General features: G+C 45.2%; 1 protein-coding gene across 1 annotated transcript in view; it reads left to right on the top strand.

The window, feature by feature from the left end:
- The first annotated feature begins 10,985 nt into the window (after positions 1-10,985).
- Positions 10,986-15,189, top strand: part of SUMO1 (small ubiquitin like modifier 1) — a 39,541-nt gene continuing 35,337 nt past the window's right edge. The window contains exon 1 of the mRNA XM_082260151.1: positions 10,986-11,129. Within this exon, the coding sequence (XP_082116277.1) occupies positions 11,118-11,129 (12 nt within the window). The 5' untranslated portion in view covers positions 10,986-11,117. The remainder of the gene's footprint in view (positions 11,130-15,189) is intronic.

A 15,189-nucleotide genomic window follows, 5' to 3' on the forward strand; every position in this document is an offset into this window, starting at 1 on the left:
GGACGCAATATTAAAAGGAAAATGGCAAATAAGGGTACCAAAGGTACCAGAATCTTACAGTACCCCCCCTTAAGGCCGGCTCCGGAAGGCCTATAGCACTGGTTTCTCCGGGTATTTCGAGTGAAACCTTCGTATAAGCCTAGGTGCATGAACATCAGAAGTATCCAACCAGGTGTCGTCTTGGGGTCCATAGTTCTTTCATCTTATGAGATATTGGAGTCTTCCTCTGTGGATACGAGAATCCAAAATCTCCTTAATCTCATATTCTTCTCCGCCTTCAACTTGTACTGGAGGTGGAGGCAAGATGGTAGGCCTTATTCCTTGGTTAGGAACATGTGGTTTCAGTAGCGACACATGAAAGATGGGATGTATTTTGAGATCTGCTGGTAAGGTGAGTTGCACTGCAGCTTTTCCAATGAGTTTCTTAATTGGGAAGGGTCCCAGAAATAAAGGTCCAAGCTTTTTGCTAGGGATCTTTAACCTTAAATTTTTTGTCGATAGCCAAACGAGGTCCCCAATAGCATATTGCGGAGAAGGTCTTCTACGAAGGTCGTTGTACCTTTTTTGTTGACTATGAGCGTGTGAGATGGTGGTATTAAGTAAACCCAGAGAGTCTTTTATTTGGGTAAGATAATCCGAGGCTACTGGGTTACTTGATGGTAGGATGCGTGGTGGAAGAAGAGTGGGATGAAACCCATAGTTCAAGTAGAACGGACTTTGCTTAGTAGTACTGTGGGTTGCGTTGTTATAAGCAAATTCCACCAGAGGGAGGAGGTCCACCCAATCATCCTGTAGGTATGATGTGTAGCAACGCAGATATTGTTCTATACACTGGTTGACTCTTTCAGTCTGTCCGTTGGTCTGAGGGTGGTAGGGAGAAGTGAGCTTTCGCTCAATCCGTAGTATTTGACATAGAGCTTGCCAAAACTTGGAGATGAACTGTTAACCACGGTCGGATAAAAGAGTCTTTGGAATTCCATGTAACTTGAACACATGTTTCATTAGTAGTTCCGCTGTTTGTTTAGATGAAGGTAGTCTGCTAATAGCAATGAAATGTGCCATCTTTGTCAGATGGTCCACTGACACTAGAATGGTATTAAATCCTTTGGAAGGTGGTAGTTCTACTATAAAGTCTAAGGACACAACTTCCCATGGAACCTGGGGTATTGGTAGACTGCAGAGTAGACCAGATGGTTTTGTAGTGTCAATTTTGGACCTTGCACAGATGTCACATGAAGAAACAAATTTTTGTACAGACGTCTTCATATCAGGCCACCAGAACTGCCTGGTAAGCAAATTAAGGGTTTTCGTCATACCCATATGTCCTGCCATAGGCACATCATGTGATAATTCCAAGATCTTGGTGCGCATAGTAGGGGGTATGTAGAGTTTGTCGTTGTAATAGAGGAAGCCTTCTGCATCAGTACTTAGTTGTGGTGGAGGTGAATCCAATCCTATACTGTGCAAAATCTCTTCCTTCAGGGAACGAACAACACCAATAATACGTACATAGGGTATTATAGGAATAGAAGGGATTTCAGCGCAGTTATCTTCGGTTAATCGTGATAGCGCATCCGCTTTTTTATTTTTGTCTGCAGGCGTGTAGGTCACTAGGAAGTTGAATCTTAGGAAGAATAATGACCATCGTACCTGCCGGTGGGAAAGAGTTTTGTTAGTCTGGAGGTATTGAAGGTTTTTATGATCTGTATATATGAGTATTGGTAATCGGGTACCTTCAAGTAGATGTCGCCAATTCTCCAGTGCCAGTTTTATGGCAAGCAACTCCTTTTCACCCACTGGGTAATTCACCTCTGGGCTGCTTAGTGATTTAGAGAAGAAAGCAACTGGGTGGAGTGGTGAAGTATTTGTTGGTCGTTGGGAGAGAACTGCTCCTACTGCCATGTTTGACGCATCTACTTCCAGAATATATTGGAGGGATGGGTCTGGATGGCGTAGCATGGGAGCAGAAGTAAAGCTTGATTTTAACAAGCGGAAAGCTCCATTTGCTTCTTCTGACCATTTGAATGGTTTCTTTATACTTGTAAGTTGTGTGAGAGGTCTCAAAATAGCAGAGAAGTTCTTGATGAACTTCCTATAGAAGTTTGAAAATCCAAGGAATCGCTGTAATGCCTTACGAGTTGTTGGTATAGGCCACTCCAGAATACAGGATATCTTACTCATATCCATCTTGATTCCGGTTTTGGATATGATGTATCCTAGGAATAGTATTTCTTCTTTATGAAATAGGCATTTTTTTAATTTCACGTATAGATTGTGTGCGAGTAATCTGGATAACACAAGTCTTACATGTTTTATATGTTCAGACAAAGATCGAGAATAGATAAGTATATCGTCCAGATATACCACAACACAGACATCAAGTAAGTCTCTAAAGATGTCGTTTATGAACCGTTGAAAAGCTGCGGGAGCATTACACAACCCGAATGGCATCACAAGATATTCGAATAATCCGTATCTGGTTCTGAATGCTGTCTTCCACTCATCTCCGTCACGGATTCGGATTAGGTTGTATGCCCCTTTTAGGTCCAATTTAGAGAAGTAGGTAGCCCCACGCACTTGTTCAATGAGTTCAGGGATGAGCGGTAAAGGATAGCGATCCTTTATCGTAATGGTATTTAATTGCCTATAATCGATAATAGGCCTAAGACTTGAATCCTTATTGCGGACAAAGAAAAGTCCTGCAGCTGTGGAAGAAGTAGAAGGTCTGATGAACCCTTTTGTCAAATTCTCATCCAAGTATTCCTTGAGATGAGAGAGTTCATCCTGTGAAAGAGGATAAACATGACCGAAAGGCAATTTGCTGTTAGGGAGTAGATCGATAGTGCAATCATAATCCCTATGGGGAGGCAACACTTGAGCATTTTTCTCAAGGAAAACTTCAGACAGATCCTGGTAGCATAGTGGTGCAATCTCATCTGACACCACTGACAGGATCTTTCCATAAGATGGGAGGTTACACGTAATCTCGCAATAGTGAGAAGGGAAAGTTAGAGTACGTCTTTTCCAATCTATGATTGGTTGATGTGTGTGTAACCAGGGAAGTCCCAAAATAATGGGAAAATGGGGTGAAGATAGTATATCAAAAGTGGTGGTCTCCATGTGAGACTCGTTAGCAGTGACAAGGAGCGCTTGTGTCTGATTGGTGATTGGACCAGAAGATAACGGAATACCGTTAATGAAACTAACAGAGACAGGTTTAGGTTTTGAAATAATAGGTATTTTATTTAAAGTAACATAACGTGTATCGATATAGTTCCCACAAGATCCTGTGTCGATCATAGCCTTGGTGGTAATCCTAGTCTAGTCCCACTGTAATGTTAAATGAACAAAGAGATAGGGATTAGAAAAGGAAGTCGTTAATCCCCCTAGCAAGACATGTGAACAGTCACCCTCTTTTTTGCAGACAAGGGGACAGACGCTTATCAAATGATCCGGGGATGCGCAGTACATACAGATATTTCTGGATCTTCTCCTGGCTCGTTCAGTAGTTGATAAAGGTGGGCGTATGGTTCCTACCTCCATAGGAGTAGGGTCAACGGCCGAAATCCGAGAAGGACTAGACAATGGCATTCCCATTTTCTCAGCCTTTCTTTCTCGCAGTCGCCTGTCAATGTTGATACTGAGTTGTATTAAGGCATCCAAAGTGCCAGGTAAATCCGCTCGGGCGAGCTCGTCTTTAACGGCTTCTGACAACCCAAGTCTGAACTGAGTTCGCAGAGATGTATCATTCCACCCTGAATCAAGGGTCCATCTTTTGAACTCTGCTACAAAGTCTTCAACAGGTCTCCTTCCTTGTTTTAAAGCCCTCAATTGGATATCAGCAGTACTCTGCCTATTGGGGTCTTCATATAAACTAGCGAGTTCCGCTAGGAATAAAGGATAGGAGTTGAGAAGCTGGTCATTTTTCTCAAAGAGAGAGTCTGCCCAGGCCCGTGGATCACCCGTTAAGTATGAAATAACGGTATAGACTTTAATTTGATCAGTAGGTTAAGTACGAGGTTTTAGCAAAAAAAACAATTGACATGCGTTTTTGAATTCACGAAATTTTTTCCGATCACCTGTAAACACTAGAGGAGGGTTTATTTTAGGTTCAGGGGGCTGAGCAGCAGTAAGCTGTGAAAGACGGGTTACCTGCTGTCTCAGAGTCTGATTTTCTTCTTTTACTTCAGTAAGAGCAAGTATTAATGCATTTACTTGTTGTGTTAATTGTGTCACTTGAGTGGGTAATTCTGCTGAATCCATTTTTTAGGTTTGTTCAATCTGTAATGCTCCTACGTTTTTATAGTAAGCTGGATTTGCAGCTGCAGAATCTCCACTCAGTAGTCATGTAGAGATGTGTTGGAATACCAGATCCAACTCTCCAGACTCATCACTGTGGGCCTGTCTGCTTCAGCATACAGATATACACACACTCAATAAGATGTTCCTGGAGTGATAGGATGTATATGACAGTATGGAGGTGATCTGCTGAAGGGACAGGTGTGAGCAGTGACAGTAATGATAAGCACTTGATAGTAATGTTCAGGAGAGTAGTAGATGGTAATAGGTAGGATGCAGATAGGTTAGTAATCATGTATGGTAACAGGTGGTAAGGACAGCAGATGACATATACAGGATAGACTAACCCAGTGCAAGGATAGATGGTAGTAGTCTCAAGAGCTAGCAATCTATGTAACAGTGCAGATGATAGAATTAGTATGCATAGATAGTAACAGTCCTTAATGTGCAGAAGTAGATAGTGTAAGTTAGTTATGGAGGATTCCCCTGTGGGGTACTTATCACTAGTAAGGTTAGTAAGTAGAGGGGTCCAGTAGTGAGGGAGTGATCCGGTAGCGAGATACGGGATCAGTAGCGAGGTTCCGGTCTGTTCCAGGTAAAGGCAAATAGCTGGAGGCTCCGGCAGCAAGACAAGGCTTGTGAGCATGTAGGCACATTGAACGAACATCGTGAGAGAGAAAGCCGGCGATTGAAATAGCCGCTCAGCGGCGCTCAGCGATGATGTCATCCGACTTAAAGGTATATGCGTTCCACCTAACTAAAAAGGTGGGACGCAATATTAAAAGGAAAATGGCAAATAAGGGTACCAAAGGTACCAGAATCTTACACCATTGAGATCTGATGTTTTCAAAGTGTTTCTTTAATTTTTTTTGAGCAGTGTATAAATTCTCTCTATGAAGCTGGTTCACATGTCACTGGAGCCAACTGCACAGGACTCCTGTGTGTCTTCTGGTCCATTTCAGGTCTGAATTGGCATAAAATCCCACAAAAATGTATTAAGTAAAAAGAATAACACTTACAAACAGACAGGAGTGTGAACGCCAAAGGAAAATTGTAGCAGCCGCCGGCTGGACGGCTCCGCTCGCTCGTACTTCCTGGACGCTTTGTGAGGGTGACGTCAGCACGGCGTGACCCAACGCGTTTCGTCAGAGATGACGTTATCAAAGGTTTGATAACGTCATCTCTGATGAAACGCGTCGGGTCACGCCACCCTCACGAATCGTCCAGGAAGTACGGGCGAGCGGAGCCGTCTGGCCGGCGGCTGCTACAATTTTCCTTTAGCGTTCACACTCCTGTCTGTTTGTAAGTGTTATTCTTTTTACTTAATACATTTTTGTGGGATTTTATGCTATGGCGTCCCCCTTTCTATTTTATGGTTGACATCCTCCCACAACACCCCGAGTACTTAGAGGCTGTATGAGGAGATCTGGATATCCATCCTACACATCAGTATAACATCATCCCTGCTGATTTTTACCCTTATTTGGTAAGGGTATTTTGTATTGCCTCTGATTACACATTGCTTGCATGGTTGGGACCCCCTGCGGATCTTATATGAGTTTTTCACATATCACTCTGGTAAGCTGCATTCCTATCGGGGGAGGTGCCTGGATCTTTCATTCAAGCTCTCAATTTTTCTTACTTTTGGTAAGAAGTACCTTGTAGGTCTGTCTTGGTGGTGGAATTTCCATCTATCACACATCTATTTTCACTCTTATACGAGCACTTTATCACCTGGAGTTTTGGTGCTTTAATATATATAGAGAGTTTTTTCTATATTTGTTGGTTTGGTTTTACGCTATGGCGTTATATTTTTTACTTCACATACAACCATCACATTGAGGGGATAGGTGTTGAGACTGAAGTTTACCGTGTCCAAGTCCCTGGAAAAATCTGGATTCGTTGTTATCATTTGGCACAAACTTTACCTGTTTCTGGTAAGCGTTTCATCTACACAGTCACCCCCAACCACGTTTTCAATTTCTGGATTGATTTATGGACTCTTGTTTGGACTAATTATTTCAGCATAATTTTTCATTTTTAATTTTTACTGTTTGGCATATTTTATTTATATGGTTGATCATTTATTAGCGCAACTTATTTATATTATTGCTTTATGGGGTGTCGGTCACACTTGAAGTTGCTGCTTCTCATTTGGATTAGGGCAGTTGTTTTTACTTTTTTATACCTTATTTATCACTTTTACATTTTTCTATACTTGGGATCCTGCAACTGTGCGGTCCCAAAATATTTCCTGGCCAGTGTTATAACCATCATTTCTGACACTGAAGTAGTTTCCTCTGACTCCCTGAAAGGAAAAGGGGCATTTTATATGCCCCCTTTTCCTCATGGGAGAAGTGGCAGGGCAAAGAATTTGAGGTTTAGTCAGAATTTAGGCAGGATAGCCTGTCAGGAATTCTCCTCAGGGAAAAGAGCGGGATCCTGCCTGGAGATAGCTCAAGGAGGTGGGATTTGGTATATCCTGACAGGTGATAGGTTAGCATCAGGGAAAATTCTAGAAGGAGTTAGGAGGCTATATAAGGACAGTATGGTCTCTGAGGGGCTCATTCACCTCAGAGAACTCCTAGTGTTTGTTTTGTATTCCCTGCTGGCGTTTTTGCTTCTGGCTTTCCCCTCATCATGAGCTTGTTGAGACAGCTTATTGAGAGGGCAGGGGAAGTAGGAGAAGAGGACTGGGTGCGGCAGTGCCTGAATTTACCTTGGTCGGATGTTTCGGGACCGGTTGGTGATGCTGCCTCATTTTCATGTCGGGCCGACGAACAGGATGTGAGTGTGCCGCCACGGCTGGATGTCGGAGGAGAGCCGGTCGCAGAGCCGGAGGTTACGGGTCAGGTCGACGTCACCTCCGGCGGACGTGGGAAGCGGAAGAGAACCCCGAGACGACGTCAGTCTCCGTCGCCGGAGAGGTCGTTTCCGCTGAAAGGCGCGGGCGCCATCCAGTGCGCTGTGGACCCGGCGGGGAAGGACGTTCTGCGAGTCAACAGGAGCGCTCCTCGGTTGCGTCGGCCAGGCAGTCCAGGCGGAGGTCCCCGAGCAGTGCTGAGGACGATGGATCGGAGAACCGGATGGGAGGTCGCTCCATCCCGGTGATCGGAGCAGCCAGTGTGACTGATGGACAGCTTCATGGACAGGGTGAGTCAACTTTACCTGTCCTCTCCAACATTGTGGAGCTGTTAGCTAAACTTAGTAAGGATGTACGGGAACTGCAGAGTGACAGACAGGCTCAGAGGAGCGTTAGAGAGGTGTGGTTGCCATCTTGTGGCAATATTGCGAACTGCAGTTCAGGGGCACAGAGTCCTGCTATGTCACCTTTGAGGTAGCCAGGACACAGAATATCCCTGAGACCTGTTTAAAAGAGGCTTTAACATGTGACATTTCCCCCCTTGGTTTCCATTTACCTATGGCTTTGAAAGAAAAAAATAGGAGGTGGGAATTTGTCGACATGTTATCTCTTCTTCCCTCTGCAAAGGAATTTCTCTTGAAAAGTGACAAGAAGGATGACAAAGAGGATGATAGAAGGAGGCCGGTATCCAAAAGTTTCAATAACTGGTTGCAGGCGTTTTGCATCTACGCTGCAGTGTTATGTGAAAAATCCCTTGAGAAAAGTGCTGGCTTATTTCAGCATATAGACATCATTTTAGAGGCTTATAAAAATTTTGGTAGTTCTGTGTGGTTTGCGTATGATGAAGCCTTTAGACAAAAGCTTGCCATACACAAACAGTTGAAATGGGGTGTTAAGGACATTGGGTTATGATTGAATATGTTCCTTCCTCAAAAACCAGCATTTAGCAAACAGCCAGTAAATCCCAATCAAGCTACTACTTCCTTTCAGGAGGGAGTTTGCTTTAACTTTAATGAAGGACAATGTAAGTGGGCCGCAGCTTGTAGGTACAAACACGAATGTGCATTCTACTCAGGAACGCACTCAGTGGTTAAATGTTTCAAGAAAATGGCCAGTGCCAATCTGCAACAGCCATTTGTTTCAAAAGGCGTGGTCCCCAGTGAACTTGGAAAGCATGCTGCCATTCCTTCAAGCTTTCCCAGACAGGGAGACAGCTCTACTTCTAACTGATGGTTTTAAGCAAGCTTTTATGTTACCCTTTTTTCCTAGGACTGGGTGCAGAATTTTTGATAACCTGAAATCAGTGGATAGGTATATGGATGTTGTTTTGACTAAACTAGGTAAAGAGATTAGGGAAGGTAGGATGGCAGGTCCTTTTTCATCCCCCCTTTTTCAAATTTTAGAATCTCACCACTAGGGATTGTTCCTAAAAAGGAACCGGGAACATTCAGATTGATTCACCATTTGTCATATCCAAGGGGGGACTCACTGAATGATCAGTTTGAGGATGCAGTTGTGATACTTCGGCGATTGGGTCATGGGGCGTTGTTGGCAAAGGCTGATATTCAATCGGCCTTTCGGCTTCTCCCTATTCATCCTTCATGTTTCCATTCTCTGGGTTTTTGTTTGCAGGGAGAATTTTATTTTGATCGTTGCTTGCCCATGGGCTGCTCGATCTCTTGCAGATATTTTGAATCTTTTTCTTTCTTTTTGCAGTGGGTAGTGGGTCAGGTCTCAGGTTCTGATGACATGATTCACTATCTTGATGATTTCCTATTTATGGGTGGAAGAGATTCTCCTGGTTGTATGAGATTACTGGACACATTTTTTCAGGTCTGTGCGGATTTTTGAGTTCCGCTAGCCCTCGAAAAAACCATGGGCCCTTCCACTAGCAAGGAATTTTTGGGTATCACTATAGATACCATAGCAATGGAATTTAGGTTGCCTGCTGCGAAGGTGGATAGGCTTAGAAATATGTTAGCTGCAATTTTGAGGAAGAAGAAGGTGTGCTTAACCACTTAAGCCCCGGAAGATTTTACCCCCTTCCTGACCAGGGGGTATTTTGCGTTTCGGCACTGCGTGACTTTAACGGACAATTGCGCGGGCGTGCGACGCTGTACCTAAACGAATTTGGCGTCCTTTTTTTCCCACAAACAGAGCTTTCTTTTGGCGGTATTTGATCACCTGTGCGATTTTTTGATCACGCGCTATAAACAAAAAGAGCGTAAATTTTGCAAAAATAGCAATATTTTTCCCTTTTTTTTATATGAAATTCCCCCCCAAAAAAATGTAAAAATCAAAATTTTTTAACATTTTCGGTGAATTTGTTTTATGCTACCTATGTTTGGTAAAAAAAATCGCAAAAAGCGTATTTTGATTGGTTTGCGCAAAAGTTATTGCGTTTACTAACTAAGGGAAAGATTTTTGTCATTTTTGTTGTTTTTTTTTTTAACGTGTAATGGCGGCGATCTGCGATTTTTTTTGCGGTACTGCGACATTGCGGCGGACAGATCGGACCCTTGACTGACATTTTTGACACTTTTGGGGTTACCAGTGACATTTCTACAGTAATCAGTGCTATATATATGCACTGTTACTGTAAAAATACACTGGTAGTGAAGGGGTTAACTTTATTTGAGAGGGAGGGGCTGTGTGTGTCCCTAGGGGCGTGATTCTAACTGTGATTGGCTGTGGCTTCAGCTGTATGCAGAGTGATCAACGGATCTACATAGTAGATCCATATGATCATCTCTCATACAGAGGGGAGAATGACAGGCAGCTTGTTTACACAAGCTGCCTGACTTTCTCCCTCTCCCCCACAATCGCAGAGTGGCCGGCGGACATCGGGTCCGCCGGTCACACGCGCGGGGGGGTCCGTGACCACGCGGGAGCGGGAGCGCGCCTCCAGGGGGTGCGCGCTCGCTCCCGAGACCCTCACAAGCTAGTGACGTAGCCCTACGTCACTTTGCCTGTGAGGGGCTGACCGCCGACGTAGATAGTCGTGCGGCGGTCGGCAAGTGGTTAAGAGAGATGCAATCTCTTTCGGGCCAGCTTGCCTTCGCAACTCGAGTTATGCCTATTGGAAAAGCCTTTTCAAGGCGGCTCTATAGGGCAATTTCAGGTTCGAAATCTCCTTCTGTTCACTTGAGGGTAACCTCTGAGTTGAAGGAAGATTTATTGGTATGGTCCCAATTTTTGGTGCATTTTAATGGTAGGACCTTGTTCCAGGAAGAATTTGTTCTGGACAAGGACTTTTTACCGTTTACGGATGCAGCGGCTTCAGCTGGATTCGGGGCAGTTTGGCGCACACATTGGTGTGTTGGGTTATGGCAACAAAGTTGGAAGGCGAATGTGTTTGTGAAAAATATCGTCTTGCTAGAGCTTTTCCCCATCCTGGTTGCCTTGGAAATCTGGGGTACAGAATTTAGGTATAGGAGAATAATAGGAAAATAGGAAAGAGGATTTGTGATTGAAGGGGAGCGTGTAGGTTATTTCTGAATGTGTTATGGAATGGAGGATGGTAATGAGTGGAGAGTATTCCTTGTGGGGTGGGGGGGGGGGGGGCGGCTAGTAGTACCACTCACATGCACATTTGTTTTCTTTTTACAATGTGGATGCATTTCTTATTTTACATAAAAATGTGTTTCCTCTCTTCAAAGCAGTTTTAGCAGCTGACAGTTGAGTGAAGAGTGAACATCTCACCCATATTTCCGCTTACAGGCGCCACATACACAACTTGTCTTCTCTGCTCCCATGAAGAGAACAACCATAGCACCACACCACCAGCAACATGTACGTCACTAGTGTGGGCCGGCCCGGTATTACAGGAAGTGACGTCACCCCAGGACAGGAACACCGTCCTTGTTTGAGTGTGTAGTGCTGTTATTGTGCCCAGAGGAGGAAAAGAGGAGAGCGGCGGGAGGCGACCGATACACAGCGGGGGATACGAGGCAGCATGTCTGACCAGGTAAGGAGAAGGAGCCCCGGACCCTCCTGTGTGTGTCACAGCGATTGGCGGCGCGGGGGGGTCACTCAGCTGGGTGGCCCGCAGATTGCGCTGAGAGGAATGCGCATGTGTCAGGACTTGTAGTAGAAATGTTGACTTATGTAAGTGCGGCCAGAATGGTGACAGGCCGTGTTATATAATGGAGGATCGGGCATGGCTGGGGCTTATCATAGAGTACAGGGGGACAGAGAGGATCGTACATAGACTGGACAGGAGGGCTCATCTCTTACACATACCGCCATTGGGTGTCTATGGGGAGGAAAGGCATGCAGTTGTTAGGGGGAGGAGCTGTGATGTACACAAGAGTTGGTAATGGCTGACATCTCTGATTACAACTTGTGTCAGTGATCAGCCTCATCCGGGGATCAGTGATCACCCTAAAGCTGCCCTGTATTGTAGAGGTACATTGCTCCAGCCTGGCACACTATATAAGTATATCCCATACCTCAGATTCTGGAAGCTGCAGATCACAGTAGTAGTTGGTGTTACTACAGTGATCTTACAGGTCCTACACAAGGAGCTTTCACTCTGTATGTTTCTCAGAGAATACAAGGTGTTTTCTGGATGAGAGGGACATTATGATGTCACCGCCCCTCTTCTCCACCTCATTCAGTGACAGAACGTTGTCTTGTATTTCTTTTTAAAAAAAAATTAGTACAAAGTGTTCTGTAAATGGTGGAGGTGTCAAGTGATTCTGTGTGCAGAGGGGAAGCCAGTCGCATAGAAGCTGAGCAGAGACCAGAATATCGCAGTGATCTTTGTAGCAAGGGTGTAGGAACCCACACAAATCTGGGGGGGGGCAGCGCATTTTTACTCGCCAGGTATATGCTTTTTCAGTAAACTGCGAGAGAGAGTTCAGCGCGCGAGCCCCTTTCAATGCAGAGCGCCACAGCATTGTCCCCAATCACTGCAGAGCACCACAGCATTGTCCCCAATCACTGCAGAGCGCCACAGCATTGTGCCCCACTGATTGCAGAGTGCCCACAGCATTGTGCCCCACTGATTGCAGAGTGCCCACAGCATTGTGCCCCACTGATTGCAGAGTGCCCACAGCATTGTGCCCCACTGATTGCAGAGTGCCCACAGCATTGTGCCCCACTGATTGCAGAGTGCCCACAGCATTGTGCCCCACTGATTGCAGAGTGCCCACAGCATTGTGCCCCACTGATTGCAGAGTGCCCACAGCATTGTGCCCCACTGATTGCAGAGTGCCCACAGCATTGTGCCCCACTGATTGCAGAGTGCCCCACAGCATTGTGCCCCACTGATTGCAGAGTGCCCCACAGCATTGTGCCCCACTGATTGCAGAGTGCCCCACAGCATTGTGCCCCACTGATTGCAGAGTGCCCCACAGCATTGTGCCCCACTGATTGCAGAGTGCCCCACAGCATTGTGCCCCACTGATTGCAGAGTGCCCCACAGCATTGTGCCCCACTGATTGCAGAGTGCCCCACAGCATTGTGCCCCACTGATTGCAGAGTGCCCCACAGCATTGTGCCCCACTGATTGCAGAGTGCCCCACAGCATTGTGCCCCACTGATTGCAGAGTGCCCCACAGCATTGTGCCCCACTGATTGCAGAGTGCCCCACAGCATTGTGCCCCACTGATTGCAGAGTGCCCCACAGCATTGTGCCCCACTGATTGCAGAGTGCCCCACAGCATTGTGCCCCACTGATTGCAGAGTGCCCCACAGCATTGTGCCCCACTGATTGCAGAGTGCCCCACAGCATTGTGCCCCACTGATTGCAGAGTGCCCCACAGCATTGTGCCCCACTGATTGCAGAGTGCCCCACAGCATTGTGCCCCAATGATTTCAGAGTGCCCCACAGCATTGTGCCCCAATGATTGCAGAGATCAGCGTGCATGCTCCCTTCAATCCAATGCACTTACCTGGCGGCGGCTCGGGATGTGTCCCCCCCCGTTCCCCCCCCCCGGTTCCTAAGCCCATGCTTTGTAGTAACATAAACTATAAGCCCCTCTTTACATCGGTGCAATTTGACAGGCCCAAATCACACCCTATTCTCAACACTGAAACTGTTCAAATCAGTGCAACCCCCACTTTGCGGTGCTACAATATTTTTGAGATTTCAAAGCCACATTCATTGTTAACCAGGGCTTAGTCATTTTCAGCTTCCCCAACAAATAGAGCTGCACGATTAATCGTTAAAAAATTACGATCTCGATTCACCCCACTCACGATCTGTCCTTGATTCTTACAGAGCTGTTCTCTGCTCACTCCCAGCTGTCAAAAAAAAAAAAAAGCCTCCAGCAAATGTTTATCAACATTGTCAAGGCTGTCAATCACTATAAACACAATGTTTTACAATGTATCTTTTCGTTCTTTGAATTAACTTCCATCTGTGAGGGCTGTTTAACCTAAAGACCAGGCTTTTTTCTGAGAATTTCTACTTACAAGTTGGAGCCGGTTCACACACATGCGATGACAGGCATTGCATGGGATTCAGAGCGCACTGCTCTGCAAATCATATGCGATGTCTGTGTGATACAAATTCAGCAGCGCTGCACGATTAATCGTTAAAAAATCGCAATCTCGATTCACTCCACCCCCTCACGATTTAAAACTGCATGTACTCGATTCTTACTAAGCTGTTCTCTGCTCACTCACAGGTGTCAAAAAAGAAAAAAGATTGTATGGCTGAATTTGTATTGCATTTGGACCAAACTCTATGCGATCCAATTCATGTCCTAACTGACAGTTTGCACTGCGATATGCGAACTGATCTAGGGGTGTCGTTAACTTTGTAATGACGCCCTCAGCGATTTGCATATAGCAGTGTGAACTGCCTGCGGGTTGAGTGTGATGCGGGAATCCGCAGTGGATTTGCAGGGTTCCCGCATTGCATATGTGTTAACCGGGACTTAAAATCAGTATTTTTTGCTAGAAAATTACTTAGAACCCCCAAGCATTATACATTTTTTTTTTAGCAGAGACCCGAGAATAAAATGCAATCGTTGCAATCTTTTATGTCGCACTGTATTTGCGCAGAAGTCTTTCAAACTGTTTTTTTTGGGATAAAATACAATTTAATGAATTAAAAAAAAACTAAACCATAAAGTTCGCCCAATTTTTTTGTATAATGTGAAAGATGATGCTATGCCGAGAATCGTGATCTTTATTCTAAGCAAAAAAATTGTGATTCTCATTTTATCCAGAATTGTGCAGCTCTACCAACAACCTATCAGGTATGTGATACACATTGTGCCAAGCTGGACCAATCTTAGCGTGTGATACAGAGAATCCCTGGAGTTGAGCTTTAAAGCGATTGTAAATTCTCATTTCTTTTCCTATAAAAATAACGAACATATTATACTTACCTGCTCTATTGCAGTGGATTTGCACAGAGCAGCCCAGATCCTCTTTCCCCTATTCAGTGACCCCACAGCAAGCAGCTTGCTATGAGGGCACCCAAGCTGAGTCACAGCTCCCTGTGTCCATTCAGACACATAGCCCTGACCCCGCCCCCTCTCTCTCCTGATTGGCTAGCTGGCTTTTTACAGCAGCTGCAGCTGATGCTGTGTCTCAGCCAATCAGGAGAGAGAATCTTGATTGGCTGAGACACTCGTGGTCATCGCTGGACAGAGAGGGACCTCAGGCAAGTATTAGGTGGCCTGCTGCACATAGAAGGTTTATCTTAATGCATAAAGATAAAAAAAACCTTCTAACTTTACAACTCCTTTAAAGCTGATGTCAAGACTCCAGAAGCTTTTTTCCACAATGTGCAGACTTATCTTGCAAACAATCCCCTCCAGCGCTGTGATGTTGGCACTACCCCTCTGTCTGTGCTTGCATTTTCACCCAGTCGTCTTCAGATTTGGAGTATTCCACATCTTGATTGGCTGAGCTGACATAACTCCAGTGCATGGAGGTTAAGTTCCTCCCAGGACTGAATCATGCCAAGACTGTATACTAAGCTGTGCATGACAGGGCATGGCATTCATGGTAAAAGAGATATACAGAATCTCTTATCATAAGCCCACTTGTCAGCATTTTTTTTTTAA

Source organism: Pelophylax lessonae (genome assembly GCF_965119305.1).
Source record: "Pelophylax lessonae genome assembly, chromosome: 6".
Classification (NCBI taxonomy): Eukaryota; Metazoa; Chordata; class Amphibia; order Anura; family Ranidae; genus Pelophylax; species Pelophylax lessonae.